Source organism: Sycon ciliatum, chromosome 1 (assembly GCF_964019385.1).
Source record: "Sycon ciliatum chromosome 1, ocSycCili1.1, whole genome shotgun sequence".
NCBI classification, from domain to species: Eukaryota; Metazoa; Porifera; class Calcarea; order Leucosolenida; family Sycettidae; genus Sycon; species Sycon ciliatum.
In genome coordinates this window covers 82358196-82383975 of record NC_088643.1, presented here as the reverse complement: position 1 = coordinate 82383975, position 25780 = coordinate 82358196, and the positions used below count along the sequence as shown (strand labels likewise).

General features: G+C 46.8%; 1 protein-coding gene across 1 annotated transcript; it reads left to right on the top strand.

The window, feature by feature from the left end:
- Positions 1-507: 507 nt before the first annotated feature.
- Positions 508-25579, top strand: LOC135805869 (retinoblastoma-binding protein 5 homolog). Its single transcript, XM_065319989.1, has 15 exons — positions 508-757; positions 908-933; positions 1408-1580; positions 3336-3476; positions 3801-3891; positions 4898-4960; positions 9115-9144; positions 12804-12880; positions 13452-13574; positions 18426-18579; positions 18742-18813; positions 19108-19191; positions 19446-19549; positions 22153-22243; positions 24081-25579. Exons 1-15 carry the CDS (start codon positions 736-738, stop codon positions 24528-24530), a joined length of 1701 nt encoding a protein of 566 aa, XP_065176061.1. The 5' UTR covers positions 508-735; the 3' UTR covers positions 24531-25579.
- The last annotated feature ends 201 nt before the right edge of the window (positions 25580-25780 follow it).

Sequence of the window (25780 nt, the reverse complement as noted above, 5' to 3'; positions counted from 1 at the left end):
ATCCCCTTTAATCCCCTTTAATAGATGTGATTGGAAATTTGAAATGAAGCCAATAATAGTATGAATACTAGGACTTAATGCAGTCAGTGATTGTCTAGCCGCAATGCTTCCACAGGGTGTAATATGCCAGTGCACTGCGGCCTGAGCCACGGCCCGGTGTGGGATGGGCAGCTCATGCACAGTGACTTACTTGCCTGTGTGAACAGAATCCATGGCCAGGCACTGACAGGCTTTGATTCCCTGTGAAGACGTTTTCCAGAACTGAAATAGAAAGAGTCCAGGTTTTCTGAATGCAGTGATCAAGGCCCAAACAACAAGGGGAAGCGTAGACACAACACAAAGACTTGAAAGCAAAAGTACACGGACTGCATGCTGTACTCACGTCATTTTCGCATGTCTTTTTTTACAAAACGTCACTCAGTATTTTTATTGTGTGCACGTGCCCATAAAAAGATAAGAAGAAGGAGGATGAAGTCGTGTTTCCATAGGAATATCGTACTGGAGAATGTTGCGTCTGCAACTCCTATTATTTTGTACGCACAAGAAAACGAGCTCATGCACATGATGGGTATTGCTCTTTCAGCTTCCATTCAAATCCAGCTGGTGTGTTTGCTCTTGGCTGCTTTCGAATCATCTAAATTTGCAGCAGCAGTTTTATTATCAGACGTGTAAATGACCGTCGACTATTTGATCTGACTCTCAAATTTTGTATTTATCTGGAACACGTCGATCGCCATGAGTATCTCCGCCATTCTGAGTAAGTAACTTCGAAGTTGTGCTATGTTATTTTCCACTCTGACTTACCACTTGCACTATTGCTTCCTAGAGACCCTTCTGTCCATGTTTTATTTCATTTTAAAATTGCGAGCTATTTTCTTCTCGTGTTTTTCTCTATTTGCATTCACAGATACACCAGAAAAACATTACCCTGAGGTGAGTACATGTAAACTATAATTACTGACCTTGTAGTTGGAGACACAGCCTAGAATTTGCTCCCACGTTTCAAATCGCCTTCACTTCAGCCACACTAGATGAGCGCGTTATTTCCGAACATTTTGCTCAAGTTTAGGTTGTTCATACAACTGCAGTCGATATGACAATGTCTCGTGGGTATTTTGGATCATCTGTACTATGTACACGTCATGAAGTTGAATTCTGTGGAATATCATATTTTCAGTCTTGTTTGATGCGAAAATGTATTCCGGTAGTAGTTGTGAAGAGGAGCACTTCTGAGCCATTGATATTACTAATGCATAGTGCATTTAGCACACCTGTTTTGAATGTACATATAGCACACGACAGAAGGAACTACAACAGCTTGACGTCTTCTCAGTTCAGGATTTCAAGTAGAAATGTCACACTCTCTTCTTAGCTTGCACTCTCTTTTGTGTTGGCTGGTGTGCTCAGGAGAACGACGGCTGCTTGGACTGTGGAGCGTTAGCGAACTCCTGTGCCTTCAATAGATTTGGCACGCTCCTTGCAGTCGGCTGCCGCGATGGTCGCATAGTATTGTGGGATTTGCTAACCCGTGGAATCACCCGTACATTCACTGGTCACTCATACAGCGTCACCACTCTCAGGTATTATATTATCCAGTGCATGCGTTAGCACAGAAACCACTGGTAAATCAGATGAGGCCCTTCGCACCATTACTCTTCATCATCGGTACATTGGCGATATGAACAGCAGCAAACAAGTCCTGTTATCTAGCTGTCCATGCAGTGATAGAAATGGCACCGAAGAGAGCACAAATGGTGCCAGCTACATACATTCGAGTGCCGATTATCCGCAACCCTTGGGGCACGGGGCTGTCTCCAGGGAGTTCGGATGAGGAGTACATGTATGTTCGGACAAGGGAGCGGCCACACATCCATCTAAAACATTCGCAACCCCTCATGTTTTCATCATTTCTCATTCTGTTCACCAGTACTACAGGAATTAGACACACTCTGGCTCCTCTAAATGACACATCGGGGACTCATTTTTGACACCAGCCTGTTTGCCATACATCCTGTGCACCATTTGAATGGTGCATGGGGTGGGGAAAATCAGCAAAAACTTGTGTTTGTCCCTTAAATTCAGTGCAAGCAGGTGTGGGGACTACTCGAACAAAACACCGAGTTCTGTTGGAAGCGGGAGTTTTCCACCACAATATAAAACAATAAACATAAAATACTAAAAGACAACTACTAACAATCGTGAAGACGAGAGAGAGTGAATTCAAATCTTGTCGGATGCTGAAAAGGAAAAGGGCCCCAGAAGTAAGCAGCGTGCCGGAAAAGGATACGGGGAAATGCAAACACAGCAGTACGGTACGGTGCGGGTGAACCCTGGGTGAACCCGAGAGAAAACACCGTAGGCTATTTTTGGATACGCTAGGCCAAAAAGGAAAGTGTAGAACTGTGAGAAGTGCAAGTTGTGATTTAGTGAAAAGTAGGAATTTTTGAAAAAATACCATGCGGTTTGGGAGCGGGCCGCCACACAGGCATCTCGGATAATTGATCGTTTGGATAGTTGACGTTGGGATACTGGCATTCTACTGTAGTAAATCCAGCAATGCACAGCATACCAGCATACAATACATTCGTACAGAAATTTTGGTGAATCATGATATACAGTACTATGGAAGCTTCAAGTAAAGAAATTAGGGGACACTGTTCTTTTTTTCTCTTTCCAATGAAATCTTACAATGGGCAAGAGAGAGACAGAGACAGAGAGAGACACACAGAGAGAGAGAGAAACAGAGAGAGACAGAGAGAGAGACAGAGAGAGACAGAGAGAGACAGAGAGAGAGAGAGAGAGAGAGAGAGAGAGAGAGAGAGAGAGAGAGAGAGAGAGAGAGAGAGAGAGAGAGAGAGAGAGAGAGAGAGAGAGAGAGAGAGAGAGAGAGAGAGAGAGAGAGAGAGAGAGAGAGAGAGAGAGAGAGAGAGAGAGAGAGAGAGAGAGAGAGAGAGAGAGAGAGAGAGAGAGAGAGAGAGAGAGAGAGAGAGAGAGAGAGAGAGAGAGAGAGAGAGAGAGAGAGAGAGAGAGGGAGAGGGAGAGGGAGAGGGAGAGGGAGAGGGAGAGAGAGAGAGAGGGGTGGGGGGGGGGGGGGGAGAGAGAATTGCCCATATAGTAGAGCAGCATGGATATTGTGCTGTGTGCCGTCAAGTTAGAGTGTCTGAGAAACACATCCGCTATTGGCGTGTGTGGGTGGGTAAATGGGCTGCTACATGCGTGTACTAGTAATCTGGAGAATGGCGATGTTCCAGTCATGCTTGTCCTATGCATTTACCTTCGCCATTTAGTCCCAATGATTGCACTCTCAATTGCTGGTGTGTTGATGTGCACTGCAGCTGGTCTCGCAATGGTCGCTATATTGCCAGCGGTGCTATTGATGGCACACTGCACATTTGGGATGTGTCCATCAGCGAACGCTCTCACACGTATCACTTTGTTTCGCCGCTCGTGAAAGTTCAATTTCATCCCCGTGACAAGTGAGTCCTGCTATGTGTGGCGATGATGCTGGTGTCAGTGGCACGCCTGAGAACCACAATCGGGAGTATATTCACACACCATGTACTTGTATCTTGGTCGAATAAACCAACTGGCAATTCTTTAGGCATGCCATATGTTTGTCATGTAAGTTTGATTCCTCGCGCTCTTTGACTTTGTTTATGAGCTGCAATATTCAGACCCTGTTTCTTCCATGCTCCTAATCCGAGTGGAAGCATAGGTTGTATCTGGCAAAGACGAATACCGGTATATTTTGAAAAAAGGCACTAAGAAACCTTGTTGTGTGTGTTGTTTTTTACATTCAGTCGCAGTGTACTGGTGTGCATTTCCAAACAGTCTCCCGTGGTCGTGGATATCAGCACCGACATTGCTAAACCAGTACCGGACTCTGGAGAGGTAGGGTTGAATGACTTAGTCTTTAGCCCAACTCGCGTACATGTACGTGCAGATGGAATGTAGCAGGTTTCCTGTATCAATCAGGATTGCCCTGTTTTCATCCGTTTTAGCTGCACCTAATCTGAACACTGTTATTCAGCTAAGTTTGTCTGCTAGGTACCGTTGGTTCATGATCTGTACAGCCAGGGGAGCCCACATGTCTAGGCACTGAGTTGTAAAAGGGGAAGTATGGTCTAAAAATCAAAGTTGGAAGTATGGTCTAAAAATCAAAGTTTCACAAAATTTCTTGACGGTGCCAAGTCGAATGGTCTAGGTCCGAGGGCTGAGCAGGCCACCCTAGGGAGGCGCCAATCTGCCTTCATGGTCGCAAAGCAGGCCGAATGTCACGCCATGGCGAGCCACGCGTACAAGAGAAAGCACATGTATACCATGGAAGGAAGGCCACCTCAGTACATCAACGCCGTCCATTTATGCTGTGTCCGGTTGCTATCCCATAATGTCGGTATCAAGCATGTATCTGAGGTCATCAAGATTGTTATCGACATCCTGACTCCATATTATAGTTTTAACCAGCTCCCTAGTCCTGCAAAATTTTCTGACTCTCTCTCTCTCTCTCTCTCTCTCTCTCTCTCTCTCTCTCTCTCTCTCTCTCTCTCTCTCTCTCTCTCTCTCTCTCTCTCTCTCTCTCTCTCTCTCTCTGACTCTCTCTCTCTCTCTCTCTCTCTCTCTCACTCCCCCCCCCCCATCCGTTCATCCTTTCCTGTGGCTCCATCAACAGTCTTGCTAGTAGCAAGACAGATGGAGTGTCTCAGCTTCCTCGGACCAAGACCATTTGACTTGTCACGCCAAAGAATGCATGTACATGTATAGCAGTGAAATTATGATTTTGGATTGTACTTTCCCTTGAATACTGGCCATTCTACTTGTGATCCACCTGTATGTGTCTGCGAGCAGCGCCTATGCCCTCCTTGATTTGTTCCTGCTTTGCAATGCTGTTGCTTCGCAGAACGTGATTGCATCTTACAATCGGAGAGGCGATTTAATTATCACCGGTAATAACAAAGGAATGGTAAGGCATTACTGATGTTAAATCCACGCAAGGGGACAAAGATGCATGCTGGGTGAGGGGTACACTACGATGATCAAATTAACTGTGACAGACAGGGTAGATGGCTGTATTTTGTGACAAAAAATCTGGGTGCTGCTTGTACTCCGGAAAATACGGTACTAATTTCTATCTTGAATGTGGAAGTTGTGACAGACTTCTACCTAGTAAATAAACAGTAAGATTGGGCACGGAAGAATGCTTCACCGAAGAACACTTAAGAACATTTCACTAAATTCATACAGTGGAACTCTGATAAAAGGTACCACGTGAGCAGCAGGAAATTGTAGTTACGGAACCGCGTGCTTCGTTACGCAAGGCTGCTGACAGATCATCGGCCCGGTTCTTCGCCTTTGCCCACTTGACCAGGTTTGGACGAGTAACATCCAGGAACTCAGTAGCTTTTGTAGCAGCGTTTTCTCCTTCATTCAGCAGTCTGCTCATCCGTATGGTCGAGACATTCTTTCTGAAAGCCCAGAGTATAATAACGTCAACGTTGTTCTGCCCACGATGCCCACTTCATTTACTTGTACTACTTCCAACCTCCAATCCACTCTTGATCTCTACAACTTTAGGCTCTTACTCATCATGCACAGCATTACAGGCACCGTACTAGCGCTGACGTTGTCAGTCACATTGCTAGGAGCTCCGACATCATTTGGTACGCTTGTGCCGTTGCCTGTAGGGGCTTCCAGGGGCGTAGCCAGGATCATGGTCAAGGGGGGTGCCCATAATTTTCTTCCAAAAACGTTCTTTTGAGGAATCTTGTATATATGCATATTGTATATGCATGCTAGTGCGGTGTACACCTTGAATTTATGTATTTTGAATGTCTCCAGCTTCCCATTCCAACAATCTATTACACATTTGCATTGCATTGTCAACTGTTCTCTATGTATCGTCATGATGTGAATAGAGCGAAAACATTCCATAAAAATTTGGGCCTCTTCTGTGTGACAGCTAGTGTACTGTATACTATGCTATTAAGGAGGGTTCGCTCTACGTAATTACGTATGAAAATCCGTATGTCGTACATGTACACGCCAGGGAGCGAGGGCAACTTTCATACGTAAATCTCTCTGCGGATTTCCGTAGGAAAGCTCTTTCCTACGTTGGGTCCTCCGTAGGACTTTTTGAAATATTTTTTCGCACTTTCCGCATTTGTCCATGGCAACGTTCAAGCCGCGCAAAACACAAGGTACACACACCGTACACCACGTGCAAAATAAAATGGAAAACGCGGTTTCGGTTCATGGTGCATGCGGTGGGCGCATGCAGCCAACGCGTCTCCAAAGCAACAAGGCATGTTTAGCAGTTGTGGGGAAATCACGTAGATCTATAGAGCGAAACCCAACAGCTCTGATTTTTACGTATGAAAATTCCGTGCAGTTCCTACGTTATTTTCATACGTAATTCCGTAGAGCGAAACCTCCCTATTATTAAAGTGATAGTTTTGGGAGTAGATATCCGATACTAATGATGTATTTAGAGCAAGCAAAATTAATAGTATGCAGGTGACTGGTGACTGGAAATCAAGTCAGGACCCACAGTTCAAGCTGAATCTGGTGCAGCAGCTTGAGGTGCCGTGGCGAAGATGTTTGTCAGGTGCATCCGCCTTGGATGGCGCCGCGCAAACTCATCTATGACCGCATCGATGCTCGCCGGGATATCACGGTGATTGTGCAGCAAAGCGAGACCGGTCAAGCGCTCATTGCCCATCGTTGACCTCTGGCGATCCTTGATCCTCTTCAGAGCACTGAATGAACGCTCGGATGAGCAGGACGTAACGGGAAGAGTGCAGAGCAGCTGCAGTATGGCACGGATGTTGGGAAACATCTGGCTGGCGTGAGGTAATGACAGGGCAGCCAAGGTAGGAATAGCAGGCTCGCCATGCTCATTCCGAACATTCGACCACTTGGTGTGCCAGCAATGCAGCTCACTCTCCACGCTGGCTGCAGATGGGAAGTCAACGGAATACGTCCCCACCAACTTGTTGATGGCTGTGTTTGCTTCGGCAATTGACTACGAGAGCAGGATCGAAGGTACCACACAGAACGCCTGGAGAGCAGTTCGATGATGGCTTATGAAGCGGCTCTTCATCTCTCCTACCATGTGGTCCAGGAGAGGTATGCTGATCGACCGCTTGTAATACTCGGATGGTGTGTCAGCTGGAACGTTGTCCCGGTGCGTCTGCCTGCCGCATGACCTCGGAACAGATGGGATGACGTTCATCTTGGCACACGTCGATTCCACCACCTTGAACCAATCCCCGTGGTGCTTGTCCACATCAGCACGTACTTTCTCGAGTGTTTCCTGCACTGTGTGGACATCTGCCGTGGCATGAACGATGTCCCTGGCTTCCGACTGGAGGCTAGACGTTATCCCACGCACATAGCCAAGGCACTTGTTAGTGATGACCAGAGCACTCACGAATTCTGTGGTTGTAACCCGGGAGAGGAGGCCTTTGGCATCGATGAGTGAATCTCGGGACCATGCAGCAGCAGGCGCTTCGGAAATCTCTTGGAAACATACCACGAGGGAGGGCATCACTTACCGTATTACGGTAAGTGATGAAACCTTTGCCTTGGTTCTGACAGTGACAACCGCGTGGCGCGTGGTCAGCTGCAGTTGGCGCTAGCGCTAGCTGTAGGTAGTACAGGCCGGACCAGGGGCCACGCTGCTGCATGGAGTAACTAATACTTGCACACTGACTGCAACGGAAAAGTGCAAGCACGTGTAGTACAATGCAGTACTCGCAGATCTACGCAGCATGCACCCAGTCTGGGCTGAGGGCAGTCGCGGTTGTTTGATCATACAATGCATGCCAAGCCAGACCCATGGTCCAAATTTTGGAGGGGGGTGCTTTGGCACCCAAAGCACTCCCCCTGGCTTCGTACGTGGTATCAACAAATCGAGGAGGCGTCTTCCACTCAGCTGGAGAAGGATTGCTTTTAGTGGTATGCTTGGTCATGGTAATGCAAACACTGTTTTGTTTTTATTCTGACCACAACAGTTATCGAGACGAGAGCACACGTTCCTTCTCACCATAGCCATGATGTTCGGAGAAATGATGTAGCAGCCACACTACGCTGTTAGGACTGTGGCTGTTGGTGCCATTCGGACCTGTCGTATCGGCTTCATCCATGAGATAATTGATCTGCCTCGATATAACTTCATTGTTCACTCCAAAGATCTGGACTTTGCGGGGCACCTTGAAGTAGATAGGTCCAACTTGGCGACTCTCGTGTGGCAGGCATTCATTTTATGCAAAGTCAAAAGTCATGTGCGGTTTGAATGTGTCAATAGAAAATGGAGGACGAGGCGGCTGCATGGGCTAATGGTCCTTCAGCTGTTTTGCTGCAGACTGTGTAGCACAGCGGTGGAAATCCCGCTTGCGTTGTGCAGTGTCAATGTGTTCTGTTAGGGATGAGCAGGTAGCTAACTTGTCTTGCTCAGTATGAGATGACGTAACGCTGGGACACAATACCTTGCACCGGTCACAAACATCTATTCTCGGCGTCATGTACTTCAAGTGAGGTGTACACTAGTGCCAAACACTGCGAAACGATGACTCGCCCATCACTCGTACTCCAGCAGCCTTGCCAGCAGCAACTTATCCTTTATGCACACATTTATAGGTCTGCTACGCTGGTAGAAACACTGGAGGAAACCCGGACAACTCATGATCCTCTAGCTCTTCGATATTCAATCGATTTTGCTCAATTATACGTCAAGTGGAAACATGGACAAGCAGTTCTGGTAGCAACCACAGTTAGACACTGCATGTGCTGGCTGTGCGGGCCCTAGGCTCAGGGAGCCCTTGGCAGAAAAAAACGGACACTTTATCTCAAGGAGAATCATGCGGCCATTGACAGTTGTGGCAATCCTATCTGGGCTGCAACCAATGAAGCCATTCTCCATGAGCCCACACTTGAGAATTGTTTATGATCGTGGAATTAGAACAAAGGGGCTAAAATTTGAACATCCTAGAACGATGCTAGGCTGTGCATTGAGGTCCCCCCCTGCATATTTCGGCACCTGATCTTCCTGTACATGTACTCAGTGCACTGATTCTTGAAATTATTTCCGTAATCTTGTGTCTTTTGCATACTGTGCAGGTAACTGTATTTCAATTTTCTTCACTGAAGGTATGTTGTAATGTACCCCTTGTATCAGTTAGTTGTGTGTGTTTCTGCCACGTGATAATGGGGAGGTTTAGCCAGTTCTGGCTGGTCTGTTGCTGCAACTCCAGCCTCTCCTGGCTGACTGGGGAGTCAGGTGTGTTTGACGAGTTTATCCGCAGTCACACTCGCTGCATACTCGTTACATCACTCAGTAACCTCTTACTGTAATAATAATATCATTGTTATTGGTTTGTACGTGCACAACTATGGCTGAGCATCTATAGCAGCTTGTTGTCCAGTCGTCATTTCACTGCTGCACAACTATGGCTGAGCATCTATAGCAGCTTGTTGTCCAGTCGTCGTTTCACTGCTGCACAACTATGGCTGAGCATCTATAGCAGCTTGTTGTCCAGTCGTCGTTTCACTGCTGCACAACTATGGCTGAGCATCTATAGCAGCTTGTTGTCCAGTCGTCGTTTCACTGCTGCACAACTATGGCTGAGCATCTATAGCAGCTTGTTGTCCAGTCGTCGTTTCACTGCTGCACAACTATGGCTGAGCATCTATAGCAGCTTGTTGTCCAGTCGTCGTTTCACTGCTGCACAACTATGGCTGAGCATCTATAGCAGCTTGTTGTCCAGTCGTCGTTTCACTGCTGCACAACTATGGCTGAGCATCTATAGCAGCTTGTTGTCCAGTCGTCGTTTCACTGCTGCACAACTATGGCTGAGCATCTATAGCAGCTTGTTGTCCAGTCGTCGTTTCACTGCTGCACAACTATGGCTGAGCATCTATAGCAGCTTGTTGTCCAGTCGTCGTTTCACTGCTGCACAACTATGGCTGAGCATCTATAGCAGCTTGTTGTCCAGTCGTCGTTTCACTGCTGCACAACTATGGCTGAGCATCTATAGCAGCTTGTTGTCCAGTCGTCGTTTCACTGCTGCACAACTATGGCTGAGCATCTATAGCAGCTTGTTGTCCAGTCGTCGTTTCACTGCTGCACAACTATGGCTGAGCATCTATAGCAGCTTGTTGTCCAGTCGTCGTTTCACTGCTGCACAACTATGGCTGAGCATCTATAGCAGCTTGTTGTCCAGTCGTCGTTTCACTGCTGCACAACTATGGCTGAGCATCTATAGCAGCTTGTTGTCCAGTCGTCGTTTCACTGCTGCACAACTATGGCTGAGCATCTATAGCAGCTTGTTGTCCAGTCGTCGTTTCACTGCTGCACAACTATGGCTGAGCATCTATAGCAGCTTGTTGTCCAGTCGTCGTTTCACTGCTGCACAACTATGGCTGAGCATCTATAGCAGCTTGTTGTCCAGTCGTCGTTTCACTGCTGCACAACTATGGCTGAGCATCTATAGCAGCTTGTTGTCCAGTCGTCGTTTCACTGCTGCACAACTATGGCTGAGCATCTATAGCAGCTTGTTGTCCAGTCGTCGTTTCACTGCTGCACAACTATGGCTGAGCATCTATAGCAGCTTGTTGTCCAGTCGTCGTTTCACTGCTGCACAACTATGGCTGAGCATCTATAGCAGCTTGTTGTCCAGTCGTCGTTTCACTGCTGCACAACTATGGCTGAGCATCTATAGCAGCTTGTTGTCCAGTCGTCGTTTCACTGCTGCACAACTATGGCTGAGCATCTATAGCAGCTTGTTGTCCAGTCGTCGTTTCACTGCTGCACAACTATGGCTGAGCATCTATAGCAGCTTGTTGTCCAGTCGTCGTTTCACTGCTGCACAACTATGGCTGAGCATCTATAGCAGCTTGTTGTCCAGTCGTCATTTCACTGCTGCACAACTATGGCTGAGCATCTATAGCAGCTTGTTGTCCAGTCGTCGTTTCACTGCTGCACAACTATGGCTGAGCATCTATAGCAGCTTGTTGTCCAGTCGTCGTTTCACTGCTGCACAACTATGGCTGAGCATCTATAGCAGCTTGTTGTCCAGTCGTCGTTTCACTGCTGCACAACTATGGCTGAGCATCTATAGCAGCTTGTTGTCCAGTCGTCGTTTCACTGCTGCACAACTATGGCTGAGCATCTATAGCAGCTTGTTGTCCAGTCGTCGTTTCACTGCTGCACAACTATGGCTGAGCATCTATAGCAGCTTGTTGTCCAGTCGTCGTTTCACTGCTGCACAACTATGGCTGAGCATCTATAGCAGCTTGTTGTCCAGTCGTCGTTTCACTGCTGCACAACTATGGCTGAGCATCTATAGCAGCTTGTTGTCCAGTCGTCGTTTCACTGCTGCACAACTATGGCTGAGCATCTATAGCAGCTTGTTGTCCAGTCGTCGTTTCACTGCTGCACAACTATGGCTGAGCATCTATAGCAGCTTGTTGTCCAGTCGTCATTTCACTGCTGCACAACTATGGCTGAGCATCTATAGCAGCTTGTTGTCCAGTCGTCGTTTCACTGCTGCACAACTATGGCTGAGCATCTATAGCAGCTTGTTGTCCAGTCGTCGTTTCACTGCTGCACAACTATGGCTGAGCATCTATAGCAGCTTGTTGTCCAGTCGTCGTTTCACTGCTGCACAACTATGGCTGAGCATCTATAGCAGCTTGTTGTCCAGTCGTCGTTTCACTGCTGCACAACTATGGCTGAGCATCTATAGCAGCTTGTTGTCCAGTCGTCGTTTCACTGCTGCACAACTATGGCTGAGCATCTATAGCAGCTTGTTGTCCAGTCGTCGTTTCACTGCTGCACAACTATGGCTGAGCATCTATAGCAGCTTGTTGTCCAGTCGTCGTTTCACTGCTGCACAACTATGGCTGAGCATCTATAGCAGCTTGTTGTCCAGTCGTCATTTCACTGCTGCACAACTATGGCTGAGCATCTATAGCAGCTTGTTGTCCAGTCGTCATTTCACTGCTGCACAACTATGGCTGAGCATCTATAGCAGCTTGTTGTCCAGTCGTCATTTCACTGCTGCACAACTATGGCTGAGCATCTATAGCAGCTTGTTGTCCAGTCGTCGTTTCACTGCTGCACAACTATGGCTGAGCATCTATAGCAGCTTGTTGTCCAGTCGTCATTTCACTGCTGCACAACTATGGCTGAGCATCTATAGCAGCTTGTTGTCCAGTCGTCATTTCACTGCTGCACAACTATGGCTGAGCATCTATAGCAGCTTGTTGTCCAGTCGTCATTTCACTGCTGCACAACTATGGCTGAGCATCTATAGCAGCTTGTTGTCCAGTCGTCGTTTCACTGCTGCACAACTATGGCTGAGCATCTATAGCAGCTTGTTGTCCAGTCGTCGTTTCACTGCTGCACAACTATGGCTGAGCATCTATAGCAGCTTGTTGTCCAGTCGTCGTTTCACTGCTGCACAACTATGGCTGAGCATCTATAGCAGCTTGTTGTCCAGTCGTCGTTTCACTGCTGCACAACTATGGCTGAGCATCTATAGCAGCTTGTTGTCCAGTCGTCGTTTCACTGCTGCACAACTATGGCTGAGCATCTATAGCAGCTTGTTGTCCAGTCGTCGTTTCACTGCTGCACAACTATGGCTGAGCATCTATAGCAGCTTGTTGTCCAGTCGTCGTTTCACTGCTGCACAACTATGGCTGAGCATCTATAGCAGCTTGTTGTCCAGTCGTCATTTCACTGCTGTGGTCGTAGATACTGCTGCCTTTCGGACATTTTTGTGTTTTCTCTGCCGTTTCTGTTTCAGGAGCTTCTTTCTGTCCGAGTGACCACCAGCTTGGCACAAACACAAATTAAATCTATTGAGTTTTGCTCGAAACGAAAGTAAGCCCGACCACTAGCAGTTGATTGAATGATTGCTTTCTTGATTGTAGCTCTCTAACACGAAACGCTAGCGTTGTGGAAGGTGCTATGTCCTGTTCAACTGCAGCTGCAGCATAGTTTGCGTACGACCAATACTACATTGTGCTCTTTGCCGAATAACAATCTCTCGTACACCACCACCACCAGTACAGCTTCCGTTATTACCCCCCCCCCCCCCCCAAGACAACTGATTGAGCAGAAGATGAATATTTGCTCGATGTTCAACGTCTGCCTGACCTCCACTAATGAGGTCGAAATGAGCGAAGCAACAGTCTTGGGGGCACAAATAGTTATCGGATGGGTTGGTCGGCAAAGTGCGCAATGTGGTGTTGGTCCAGTGTTTGACTTGACTGAATGGCAGAGAGCTCTGGCACAACCGGTATCGTGAAGAGCATAGTGAGCATAATTTGTAAAAAACGTATGCCATTCCAGTTGCCAGCTATTAGATCTTGCGATGATATTATTCTACCTGTGTTATGTTTTGTGACTTTTGTCCTCTTGTCTGTTCTCTTGATCTTCTTTACGGCGGCAGTATTTTCCTAGTTTCATCTCAGGACCGGGTGATCCGTCTGTTTGATGCTGACACATTACCAGGAGGGTGTGATGAACAAGCAGAGCCCGTCTGTCTGCAGCGTATGCAGGACCTGGTTAACAGGTGAGCAGGCGCGTGGGGGCGGATATTGCTAGCATTGCTTGCGGGGCGACTGTGTTTAAGCAGCTGAGGCCACTGCTGCTGCTGCTGCTCATTTCCAATCCACTGTTCGGTTATTCTGTTCTGTTCTAGTGTTACATTGTAGTACAGTGCAGCTCAATGAAATCCAGGCGCATCACTCAAGTACGCGCCGGGCGTTGCGCAGCCCTAGACCTGCGAACACCGGGCTGCGAAATGGTCCAAGTCGCGAACGTGAGGGACATGACTGGATTTCATTGAGCAGAGCTGTACCACCCCAGCCTGGCACTGTGCACCATAGCAGTTACCTGGTGTTCTTCGAGTTTTGTAGAACTGGTGTGATCAGTCCAAGACGGGATGCTCTAGCTTCTATTCTTTGTAACTTACCCGAATACCGGGTGATTATATGTGCAAATCCATCCTGGTCTGGTCGACCGTCTCGCTGACTGGCAGGCTGGAGTTGCACTACAAATCATCCCCCTTGCTAAGGTCAAGTAATATCGGTGCTCATATTGTATTCTTCATCTACTCTGCCAGTTGAGGGCCTTAATTATCGAGAAAATTAAATTCTGTCCGCGTTCAAAACGTTCTCTGACCAGGACCAGGCATGGTCAATGCTGTTGAAAGCACTATCACCAGGAGCATGGGTGGCCATGAGCGGGAAGTCGACCTGCTGGTCTCGCCACAGCCGGCCTATATTGAACATGGCCAGTGTGCTCTTGGTGCTATAGTCTGGGAGAAGTATGTGTCGAGCCGGTTCTACGACTGGCACCTGCCCCTGCCCAAAAAAACGGGGTATTACAGTCAACTTCGCTAATAACGACAATTCGCGAATAACGACATAATTTCCATGCCCAGAGCAAAGTCCCATCTAACTGTCATACATACAATGAGACTTCGGGTATAAGGACACTTCGTGAATAAGGACACTTTTCTGATGCCCTGCCGAGTGTCGTTATATGCAAAGTTGACTGTATCCATAGCACCCCATTTTGGGGGTGAAAACGGGCGCCCTGTTTTTTACGTGAAAAATGATTTTGAGGGTGGTGGAGGGGGTAAGACCCTTTGATTCTGGAATATGATGGATTATTGAAAAACAATGAATGAAAACTCATAGAGCATCCGAGTTGAGAAAAGTCATAGATTTGCATTATTTTGAACTCTATTTTCATTTTTGACTTTTTTCGTGATCTTGATCCATCTTGATCTTCACTATGGGTTCCAGATCATTGAAACATGTCTCTTGTCAGCAACGCTTCGCACATGACTCGGCTTCGAAGTGCCTCTCTTCAGTGCTGTTGGTTCCATCTTCTTCTATATCCACACATTCCATGGTACATGTAATTGCGAGCTTCGTTTTCTTGGTAGCTCTCATCTTTAACTCCCTGAAATACGATTCGTCGGGCTCCAACGTGATGTGGAGTAACAGCGAGTCGTCCGCTTCCGATAAATCGCTTAAGTCGGTGACGATCATGCACACTCCAGACTTGCCGCTGGCTTTGCTGTTGAAAATGATAGGCGTCAAGTCATTCACGTGGGTTTGAGCAGTGGCATTATGGAACTGAGCAGCTTGGGTACAAACGAACAGCTTTCCAGTGTGGAGTGCGTTGAAGTGCTATCTGCCCAGTCAATCGCGTTTCATGGCAGGTGACGATGCATATGAGCTATCACTTCGCCCAGGGGGAGTGAGACTGCGCTTTCTTGACTTTGCACGGTGTGACGGCGGCAATGAGCAGGATGCAGAGCGAATGCGACTTCCCTGGCTACCAGTGCAGTCGTGGGCATATTGCAAGAGCAAGTATACAGATGAAAGAAATGACCTTGGTGTTCGCAACTGGGAAGTCATGATCACTGTACTGTGGTGTGTCATCATTGGGGAAGTAGTGCCCTAGCTGGTGGTGGTGACTGACAGCCAAACTACTGACATTTACTTTGTTCTTGTTGTCGCTATTCAGTAGAGCTACACTGTCATGGAATTGCTGGCTAATGCCATTCATGAAGCCGACTTGAGCAAAACAGAAGTGACTGCGTGCTGGCCATGAACGTCATTAGCTTTTGGTGGAACTCGCACATCCAGCAAGCTCTTGTAGCGACATGCATGTACTGTTCCCTTGCGAGGAGGCACCATCAGCTCATGAACTGCTGTATGCGAGATGGACTTCAGGCCAGGAACAGTAGAAATGAGGTGGGCTTGAAGGTCTGCAAGGGTAACCCCACGGCTGTTACCTGCCTCGGTGCGCTGCCTTTCTTGAGCACTGAAGCCATGGAGCTTGATGAAATCAAGGGCCGCTTAATGATGGTATGGGTGTCTTGCTAATGCATTTTGGGCACTTGATGCAGCCATCATGGTGAATGCTCACAATCATCGGGACTTACGATGTAGTGGAACTCTTCCACGAGCCAAGGGCTCCATTGGTGTGACATCACCAGGCAAGGGCAGAGTTGATGTCCCTCTATTGTGATCAGGGCCTGCTGGCGTAGGACTGGTGTCACCACTTCCTTCTTCACAAACAAACAGCAGGTCATTAAACATATCTGGACCATGGAACTCATGCATGTTGATAAACACCCACTGTTTGTCAGACTTGCGGAACACTGACAGATAGGCAGCCATGACATGATCTGCTCAGCTATGTCCTTCTTTACAATGACACTCATGTGCTCATCAGTGATGCGTGTCACACTACAGATCTCCTTGAAGGACATCATGGCAGCTGTTGCAAATGCTGCATGCAAGGAAAGCAACTGCTGAGCAGACAAAGGGCCCAATGACTTGCCGTTAGAAGACTGCCAATCATATAAATGAGTCTTCCCAGCTCAGGAATTGGGATGAACAATGTAATGCATAGCCAGCGGCTGGTACCTTATTCCGCTTGTCCGGTTAGCCAGACAGAGGAGCTCGAGAGGTGCTTTCACTCTCCACGATCTCCACATCTTAGGTTCGAACACGTTCTTTGAAGCATGTTCTGTCGCTCGGACGCGCTTGGCTTCTTCCACTGGTCCTTAGCCCATGCGAACCATTTGCCTTTTGTCTGGCATGACGATGACCCTTTCCTTTTTTACAATGCCTCCATAAAGTTGAATATACTCTTCATACGCAGACGTCAGATGCCTGGTAAAAAACGTTTGCTGTTCCAGAGTCCCTCTGAGGAGGGTTCTCTGTTTCGAAATTGTCAACACCAGAAAAAAACAGAAAAGAAGTGAACAGCAAGCTACACTTCACTACCTCTCACCAGTTCCGTGCTGGTATCATGTACCTGTACAAGTGCACTCCGTGAGATCCTACGTAAATACAAAGTGCAACACTGGCGCCCTGGCCCAGTTCCGATTACTTGCCGCAGTGCAAGCTAGCTCTTGAGCCCAGGTTCACTGGCGAACTGCACTTCACTAGTATTTGACCACATGTACATGACTAGACTGCACTCCGAGACGGCATGCAGCTCACTGCCACACTGCACTACAACCTACAACAGTACAAGTACCGCGTACGGGGGCAGTACACTGCACATGCAAAGGAGTGCGGCGTTTGCAACAATCGATCCTACACTACATTGTATATGGCTTGCATGTGCATGTGTACATGTGTACAAAAAATCAAATTCCACCAACGCTCTTGACTACTCGCCCTCTTTTTGCATGAGGACAGATTTTTTTATTTTTCGAAAATTACGGACGACCCCTCAAAATCAAATTCCACCAACGCTCTTGACTACTCGCCCTCTTTTTGCATGAGGACAGATTTTTTTATTTTTCGAAAATTACGGACGACCCCTTTAACCCTTTACCGTTTTAGGTATTTGTACAGCATAAACCGACCGTCATTGTTCATGCCGTAACTTTTTTATTTTTCACTTTTATTATGTACAAAATGGGGTGATTCTGAAAGTAAAAACCCTCAGGAATGCGATGCAACAACTTTCAAGTCCAGAAAACGAACACAGATTTCACTATTTAGCACTAATAATTATTTGGATTTATTCCCGATCGGGCAAACTGTTGCAATATGCAATAAATCAGATCCTTGCACTGGAGTGGCTCCCTCAGGTAAGTGGATACCAGGTTCGTTCTCTGGGTGGAATGCAGGAGTGTTACCAGTCACAGCGGTGTCAGCATTGTCCCAAGTATTGCAAATATCGACTAGTGCAGGTTGCACCGCTGGCTGTACATAGTACCTGTGCACCACGACCTCTACCGTGACGACGGCCTATTCCACGGCCGAATCCTCTCTCTCTGCCACGTCCCCTTCCACCATTAGTGGCACTCATCTCAGCGACACTGTCGTCGTCTGTGACATCCATGTCACTCTCACTGGCGCTGCTTTCACTCGCCATGTCATCGTCGCGGTCGTCGTCAGAATAAATATTTTCAACAGGATTGTCTGGCTCCACAAACTCATCTTCGCTGGATGAGGCAGCGACAGAGTCGTCAGGAAGGGTCTCCAGAAGCGAAAGAGCTTGCTCCGCGTCCATGGCTTGCACAGCAGGGCAGACAGTCGTGAGGCCAGCTCAAGCAAAAGTCGAAATAATCTGCAGGCAATACCAAAAGTCGCAGGGTACGCACTTTTCCCAAAGCGCATTTTTCAAGTCGCGATTTTCGCGATTTTTTATATTGCATCACACAAAAAAATTGTCGGCATCCTCTGCGCGTACATCTTGGCTACCAGTAGGGAAAATCCCAGCTCTCTGCGGTGAACCAGTCCAGCGCTGTGCGCATAGAAGTCATCGACCGCGAGCGGTCGAAATTTGTACGTACAAACGGTAAAGGGTTAAATATATTTTAAAAAGTTGTTTTGCTTCTAGTCTTTCAGTTTGCTGTGTTTTGTTTGCTTGCCATCAGAACAATGTGGAAGAGCTGTCATTTCTCTTCGGATGGAGCGTATGTAGTAGCTGGTTGCTCGCGTGAGCACATCCTGCATATCTATGAGACCAGCACTGGCAGTTTAGTGAAGATCCTGAAAGGTCTGACGGGCGAGGATCTGTGGGACGTAGCGGTGAGTATTTACTGAGCTGAAATGCATATTGACCCTCCTTTCACTTCCTGTCATGTGTAGGGTGTATCAGTGAGCAGTGTTACTCTCTTTGATGATTAATTGATGTAACTGGTGGTCGTTGTTCCTATCCCAATGGTGTTGTTGCTCTGTGTTGTTTCCCAGTGGCATCCCTTACGTCCTATGATCACATCAGTCTGCAGTGGAACAGTGACAGTATGGGCACATAACCCTGTGGTAAGTCAAAGCTCTGCTGTGACCACACAACACACTTTTGATATCCTGTGTGTGCTGCCATATGTTACTGCTTAGTGTAGGGTTTCACTCACAGAGCAACTGTTCAGTACATGGGTAGTGGTCACAGAGCAACTGTTCAGTACGTGGGTAGTGGTCTACCAGAGCAATCACACACTCGATCAGAGCTCTGTTTCTGTTCAAGAACATTTAAGTATTTTTGTACCAAAGGCTCCGACAATATACTGACTATTTGGTGTCTCGTTGTTCTGTATTTGCATTGGTGTTTGTGTACAGGAGAACTGGAGTGCATTTGCGCCTAATTTCTCCGAACTAGAAGAGAATGAGGAATATGATGAACGGGAATCTGAGTTTGATGAGGTACGTTCGCATGTTTACAGGCCACTCAACGTCTAACTTTCTTTTCTTATACTTGAAGGATTCTTAGATCTTGCTGCCACTATGTGAGATACTACCTTCGATTGGCATGGTATCGGCTGGCATCATGTCTCCACTGATCTGTGTGTATGTGTGTGTGTATGTGTACGTGCGTGTGTGTGTGTACGTGTGTGTGGGGGGGGGGATGCGTATGTGTGTGTGTGTATGTGTCTATGTGTGTGTGCACCGTACAACAGGAGGATGAAGATCGCAGCGAGCAAGGCGACAAAGGTGACGTGACTGGAGATGATCTTGAGGTTGACGTGACGTGTGTTGATGATGTTCCAGCGTACTTGAGCAGGTGTGCAAGCTAATTACAAGTTTCTATTGTCAATTGGGACTGAATTTCTCTCTCTCTCCTCTCTCTCTCTCTCTCTCTCTCTCTCTCTCTCTCTCTCTCTCTCTCCTCTCTCTCTCTCTCTCTCTCTCTCTCACTCTCTCTCTCTCTCTCTCTCTCTCTCTCTCTCTCTCTCTCTCTCTCTCTCCCCTCTCCCCCCCCCCCGAATTTCTTGCTAATAGGCCAGTGTAGAGCCTAAACCCGTGCGTTGTCTAGCCTGTGCAGCCCGATTTCCATTTTTCAAGGAAACAATTCTAAAGAGGTATCGATCGATTCAGTAGGGGATTTTCTTTTTTCCTGCGAAGTTTCAGCTGATTGGAGCCATGACAAGGACAATATAGCGATATAACGGTCGAACGCGTCAGCCGTTTTGTCAAGAAAGGCCATCTCAAACCTTCTTTCCGAGATTGTCAAGGAATGTATCTGTTCTTTGCTTAGGGAAAAATTCTGTGTGTAAGTACTGACCAAGCTAGTGCAGTATAGCACTTGGACCACTACGAGATATGTTACTGTGTAGATTGAAAAAGCACTAAAATCTAATAATAGAGAGGTTCCGCATAACGTAATAACATTAGTAAAAAACGTAGTAGATCTACGGAAAGTCTTACGTAAACTGCATGCGGATCTGTGTTCCGCCATCCAAAGCTGAAAGGAAAAAAACTGCAGCATCATCACCATGATTGCTCAAACACGTGTCTCTTGACAACTCTAAAAACTACCTGCGCATCAAGAATACTTGACAAAATGGCGATCGCAGTTCAAGCCATTCCTGGTTTACAAAGCAACAGAATTCAAACTATGTTAACACGTGCGAGCAAAAAGAACCCAACAAATAGTTTACGCGAAGCGTTCAAGTGAGCAGAAACCTGAATTGAAGAATTGTGGATAAGAACTACAAATGAGTGAAAATAATTGAGTATTCAAATGCAAGTAATATTTGTCACCAGTCATGACTACTCGTGATGACACAACATCTCCCCCTGGTGGCAATTATCGCAGGTAACGGTGCGGAGGTCGCATTGTAATTCGGTCACGAAGAACACGTCCTACTTCACTGTCAAACTAGAGAGGTTCTGCATTCCGAATTTCGGAATTTTTTCGACTGGTGTTTTCCTCTGGTTGGTTGGAAATTTTTTCGACCGCAGCGACGTTTTGCAACCCGAAATATGTTCTTCGACTTTTTCCTAGTTGTTGCCAGGCAACAGAACGGCGCCAGCGCTTGGAGGCCGCATGTTCAAATTATAATAAATTTATTTTTCAGTTGATGTGAAAATGCGTTCCATTTTTGCGCTTCTTCCACGCATCGCCTTTCCAGTGTTGCTCTAGGAGCAAACAGGTACGGTCACGGACGCCTTTCTTCGTCAAGCCATTGGAACGAGAGTCACCAAGGCTCTGCATGGCCGCCGCCACCTCTTCGAAAGCTGGGGAACCACGGACTAAAGTATTCTCCGTGGCACGAAACTTGCCTCAGCATGAGCAGCTCCATTGTGAGGCCAAAGCGAATTTGCTTCACCCCAGACCCTGGAGAAATGCCAAAAGGGCTACTAGTAATAGAGCGAGGGAGGATAGAGCAAGGAATGCTTTCCAGGTCGGATGTTGAAGAGGAAGACATGTTCAGAACTGCCAAAAATCGGAGAACAAAAAGGCGACTTGTCGGCACGTGCACTTGAACTGGTAGTTTACTTGCCGAAAATAAGTTTCGACAACTGCATGACTTTCGAGTCGAACTTTCCAAAAGTTCGACTCGCTCTTCGACTCTCGTACCCAGTTTACGAAAATTATTCCGAAATTCGGAATGCAGAACCTCTCTACTGAAGAGTGAGATCAACAGCGCGCTTAGCAGCATCGACCTCGCCAGGAACAGGTGGAGGATCTGGCACAGTAGCTGGTACGGGACACTCTTTGATGAGGGCAATGTTCACCAACTTGGTCCTTGCTGCATTATCATGCCGAGGGAGTACAATGGTGGATGGCGGCACCACTTCCTTCACCACCCATCCATCCTCGTACGGAGACAGGCGTTTCTGGCGGCGTTCAGGGCAGTGCAGCAGAATTGATGTGCCAACGCTGTAGGGAGCAGCAGATGGCGAGTCGATGAAATCATTCGATGACAATGCAGCTTTAACATAGTCGTGCATCTCGGCAGCACGACGACGGCACACATCGTCGACGTATCTGCTCTGCGAGGCAATATCCGGCACAGCACGCTCAACAAGAAGCCGCCTCGGCTTCCGGCCATACAGGGCTTCATGCGGGGAGACACCGGTGACACCGTACAGTCGAATGCGATAGCAGTAGAGCAGCAGCTGTAGCGCATCGAGCCAGTCCACATTGTCATCAAGAACTTTACGAATCAGAGTCAGGATGGTACAGTTAACCCTCTCAACGCCACCTAGACTTTGTGGATGCCGAACGGCATCACGGCGGACAGTGCTAGACTTTGAGAACAAGAATTATTAGACCACTCCCTGTCTGCTGCTTTCTATTATTCTCTTTTATGTTGTATGGTTGTGCATGGACTTTCAGCAATATGTTTCTGTCTCTGTTTTCATTGCTTTTTCTGTTAGTGACGAGGAGAATGACAAGGAAAACCTACTCAATTTGCCCGTACAGCCAGACTTTGACGAGGACGAGGACAAGGCATGGCGATCGACGCATGTAAGAAAAGGGCCAGTGGCTGTGTAGTTTAAGCAGGGACAGGCGGTACTGCCTCTTATGTCTTACTTCTGTCATATGGCAGTTAGGTGTACATGCGGGATTATGCTTTGAAGGCGGTAGGCACAATACTTGCTACCAGACTTGCAGCAGCTGTATTGTAGATCTGTACAGCTGTTTGGTGTTATGGCGGCCAGTCATGTTTTCATAGTAGAGATGTGAGTAGCGAGGTTGTACGTAGTACAGTCTGTATCGGCTAGAGTGACCGGATATAAGAATATATCGGCTACAGTGATATTGGTACGAAATATCAAAAGCAAAACGTATTTTATCCAGTACAAATATCACTATAACCAATATTATCGGATGTAATGATATATCGGATATTATGATGGCAACAAAGAATCAAAACATGCATAACACACTATATTATTATCGGCTATAGTGATAGCTTTAAAATACATGTAGCAATAATATCAAAGGCCCTATTTTTTTACTTTCTTCACGTTGCTTATTTTATAGTAATACATGTACATGTACATAACAGAAAGTGTTATGGAAATGCGGGCACTGTCAACTATGCAGCATGCTCATTTTGTCAAAAACGCCATGCTGGAAGTATTTCCTTGCCTTTCATGTGTCGATCGAAAAAAAATCCATCGTATCGCATATAGTGATGCATCGGTTATAGTGATAAAATCACGGAAATCAAAAGGGTACGCTATAGCCGATACAGACTGTACAGTCTGTATCGGCTATAGCGTACCCTTTTGATTTCCGTGATTTTATCACTATAACCGATGCATCACTATAATTATGCGATACAATCGATTTTTTCCTCTTTTTTTGATCGACACATGAAAGGCAAGGAAATACTTCCAGCATGGCGTTTTGACAAATGAGCATGCTGCATAGTTGACAGTGCCCGCATTTCCATAACAAAATTCTGTTATGTACATGTATCACTATAAAAATAAGCAACGTGAAGAACGTGAAGAAAGTAAAAAAAAACGTGAAGAAAGTAAAAAATAGGGCCTTTGATATTATTGCTACATGTATTTTAAAGTTATCACTATAGCCGATAATAATAATTATAGTGTGTTATGCATGTTTTGAATCTTTGATGCCATCATGATATCCGATATATCATTACATCTGATAATATTGGTTATAGTGATATTTGTACTGGATAAAATATGTTTTGCTTTTGATATTTCGTACCGGTCACTCTATAGCCGATACAGACTGTACTTTACAAGGTAAACTGCTAAATCTCCCTATTTGTAGAGAAACTCAGTTATATCCGTAAAAAACGTATAAAATTGTGTAGGGCTGAAACGATCGTGGATTTTCACCTATCGATTACTCTTGAGCTTAACGATCGATTTATCGATCATAATCGTTAGCAGATAGTGTCAGAATTTTGTGCAAACATTGCTCTGTTTCCGAAATCTAAGCCATTATAATACCACAAATTTGCATTAGTGACAGGGTAGCTCAGAAACATGGTAGTTATAAAGTCAATTTAACCTCAGAATGTGCACCATGCCCTTGGCAACTGCATACTCACAGTGGAAACTGATTCAAACTTCACGTAAGCGAGGGTTTTCAGTACTTTTTGGACTCAAAATCCCTAACGAGTAATCTATAACGTAACGATTACTTGATTGATAAGGAATTATCGATCGATTACCGAGTAATTGGTATAATCGTTTCAGCCCTAAAATTGTGACATGAAACTTACAGCATGGAGTATCTAGCCTGCACATGTCTGTGGTGAATAGTTTGACAGGAGAATAAAACTGTTTTGCCGCTGTTATCTTTCCGTCTGTGTGCGCAGCCAAACGACGTATCCAGTACGAAGCGGAAATTTTCAGATGACAGCGACAAGACGGGTGAGCCCTCGAGCAAACGAGTCAAAGTGGTGGAGATATCTGCGGACGGCACTTGCGTGCCTGAACGAGTCAACACAGCCGTCCTGCCGTCTATCCCTACTCCTGTCAGTAATCTAGCCGTGCCGCCGTCTATCCCTGCTCCTGTCAGTAGTAGTAGTAGTCTAGCCCTGGGCGATCATTTGCCGGCCGGTGCAGGTGCAATGCTGGCTGAATTAGCTGGTGGTCTCCCAGCAGCACCAGCGGACACATTGCCAGTCTCCAGTGAGGATTTATCCTCGTTGTTCTCTGACTTCCTGGGTGCCAATGACACTGCCCGCTTCCCACAGCTGCCACAGGGACAAGCACAACCACCGCCCTCTGCCGCTGGCCTGAATTTGCCTGGCTTTGTTCCGTAACCATCGTTATCTGTGGCATGTATTCAATCACCCAATCATGCCGGTGGTGAACGCCTGTAAGAAATCGTGTGCTGCGGCTAGTCTGTGTGACAGTCTAGTACCACATGTGTGTAGATGCTCCGTAAGCGACAGCCAGTACATCGTTTGTGTGTAGAGCTCCGAAAGTAGTGGGGCAAGCAAGACGGCCCTTGGCGCATACCGCCACGCGACAAGCAGCTGCTAGGCGTGCTGCAAGATGCAACAAAGCAGTTTAACGAGCAGTCCAATGGAGTGGTGACACTAGACCACCTTTGGGATCGGCTGCCCGTAGTATGCTATTCTGTGCTGTGGAGAGCAATGTATACTGGCTTGTGTGAGTAGCAATGGCAGGTGCCCCGTAAGTAGTGCGTTCATCGTGTTGCTGCTGTAGCAGTGTCTGGCTCATGCAGGCCTGCTGACTGCCCAAGGTAGTGATAATCATGTTGTGGAGTCCTGCGGAGAGCAGATCTACGTGTACACCGTATACACTGCCTTCCACTTTCCTCCCAGCGTCCTGTGCAGCATCCTGTGCAGCAACTCAGCGCCATGGCCCTTTGGCAGGAAGTGTTTGTTGAAGTGGCGGCGAAAGGTTGCCATTGCGGGACTAGCCGTCGCACAGGCAACAGACAGTCCTGTCGTGATGAACTATACATGTACGCCATGGTTGTCACAGAGCTGTTGTGTTCTAACTTTGGCGGAGATTGTTTGCTGCCATTCGGTGCTTACTGTAATCTCTATCACTGCATGCAAGAGCGTATAAGCAATTGAACAGCAACCGAAACACTGCAGAACTTCAGAATTAGGATATTCTAAGTTCAAACGTGGTGATCATCAGATCCGTCATAGAAGTGCCTCAGCACTCAATCAATCACTCATTCTCTAATCGGATTCTGACGTATACGATGTATTTGCTATTGGTAGCTCTTCACAGCCTTGGTGCTAGCTGGAATGGTGAAAGCTGGCACTTTTAGACGTCCATAGTGACATCTTTCTCTCTCTCTCTGTCTGTATGTATGTATGTATGTGATACGTTACTATTTATTCGTGAAGACTTGGGAACGGAAACAAAACATGTCATGAGAAAGAACAACAGGAAAAAGAAGCACACTCAACTAATCCGTGTGTGTGCGTGCATGCAGTACAACTATGACGTAATGAATATAGATACACATCACGCCCCTTCGAGATGTTGCGAAACCTGTGACAGCAACATCTATCATAAATAAAACAAA

Bases quoted from the DNA above. Each gene is read 5' to 3' on its own strand.
- LOC135805869 (XM_065319989.1), top strand. From the start codon at position 736: ATGAGTATCTCCGCCATTCTGA. The intron at 19,192-19,445 runs GTACGTTCGCAT...ACCGTACAACAG, and splicing joins GGGAATCTGAGTTTGATGAG to GAGGATGAAGATCGCAGCGA. The intron at 22,244-24,080 runs GTAAGAAAAGGG...CTGTGTGCGCAG, and splicing joins AGGCATGGCGATCGACGCAT to CCAAACGACGTATCCAGTAC.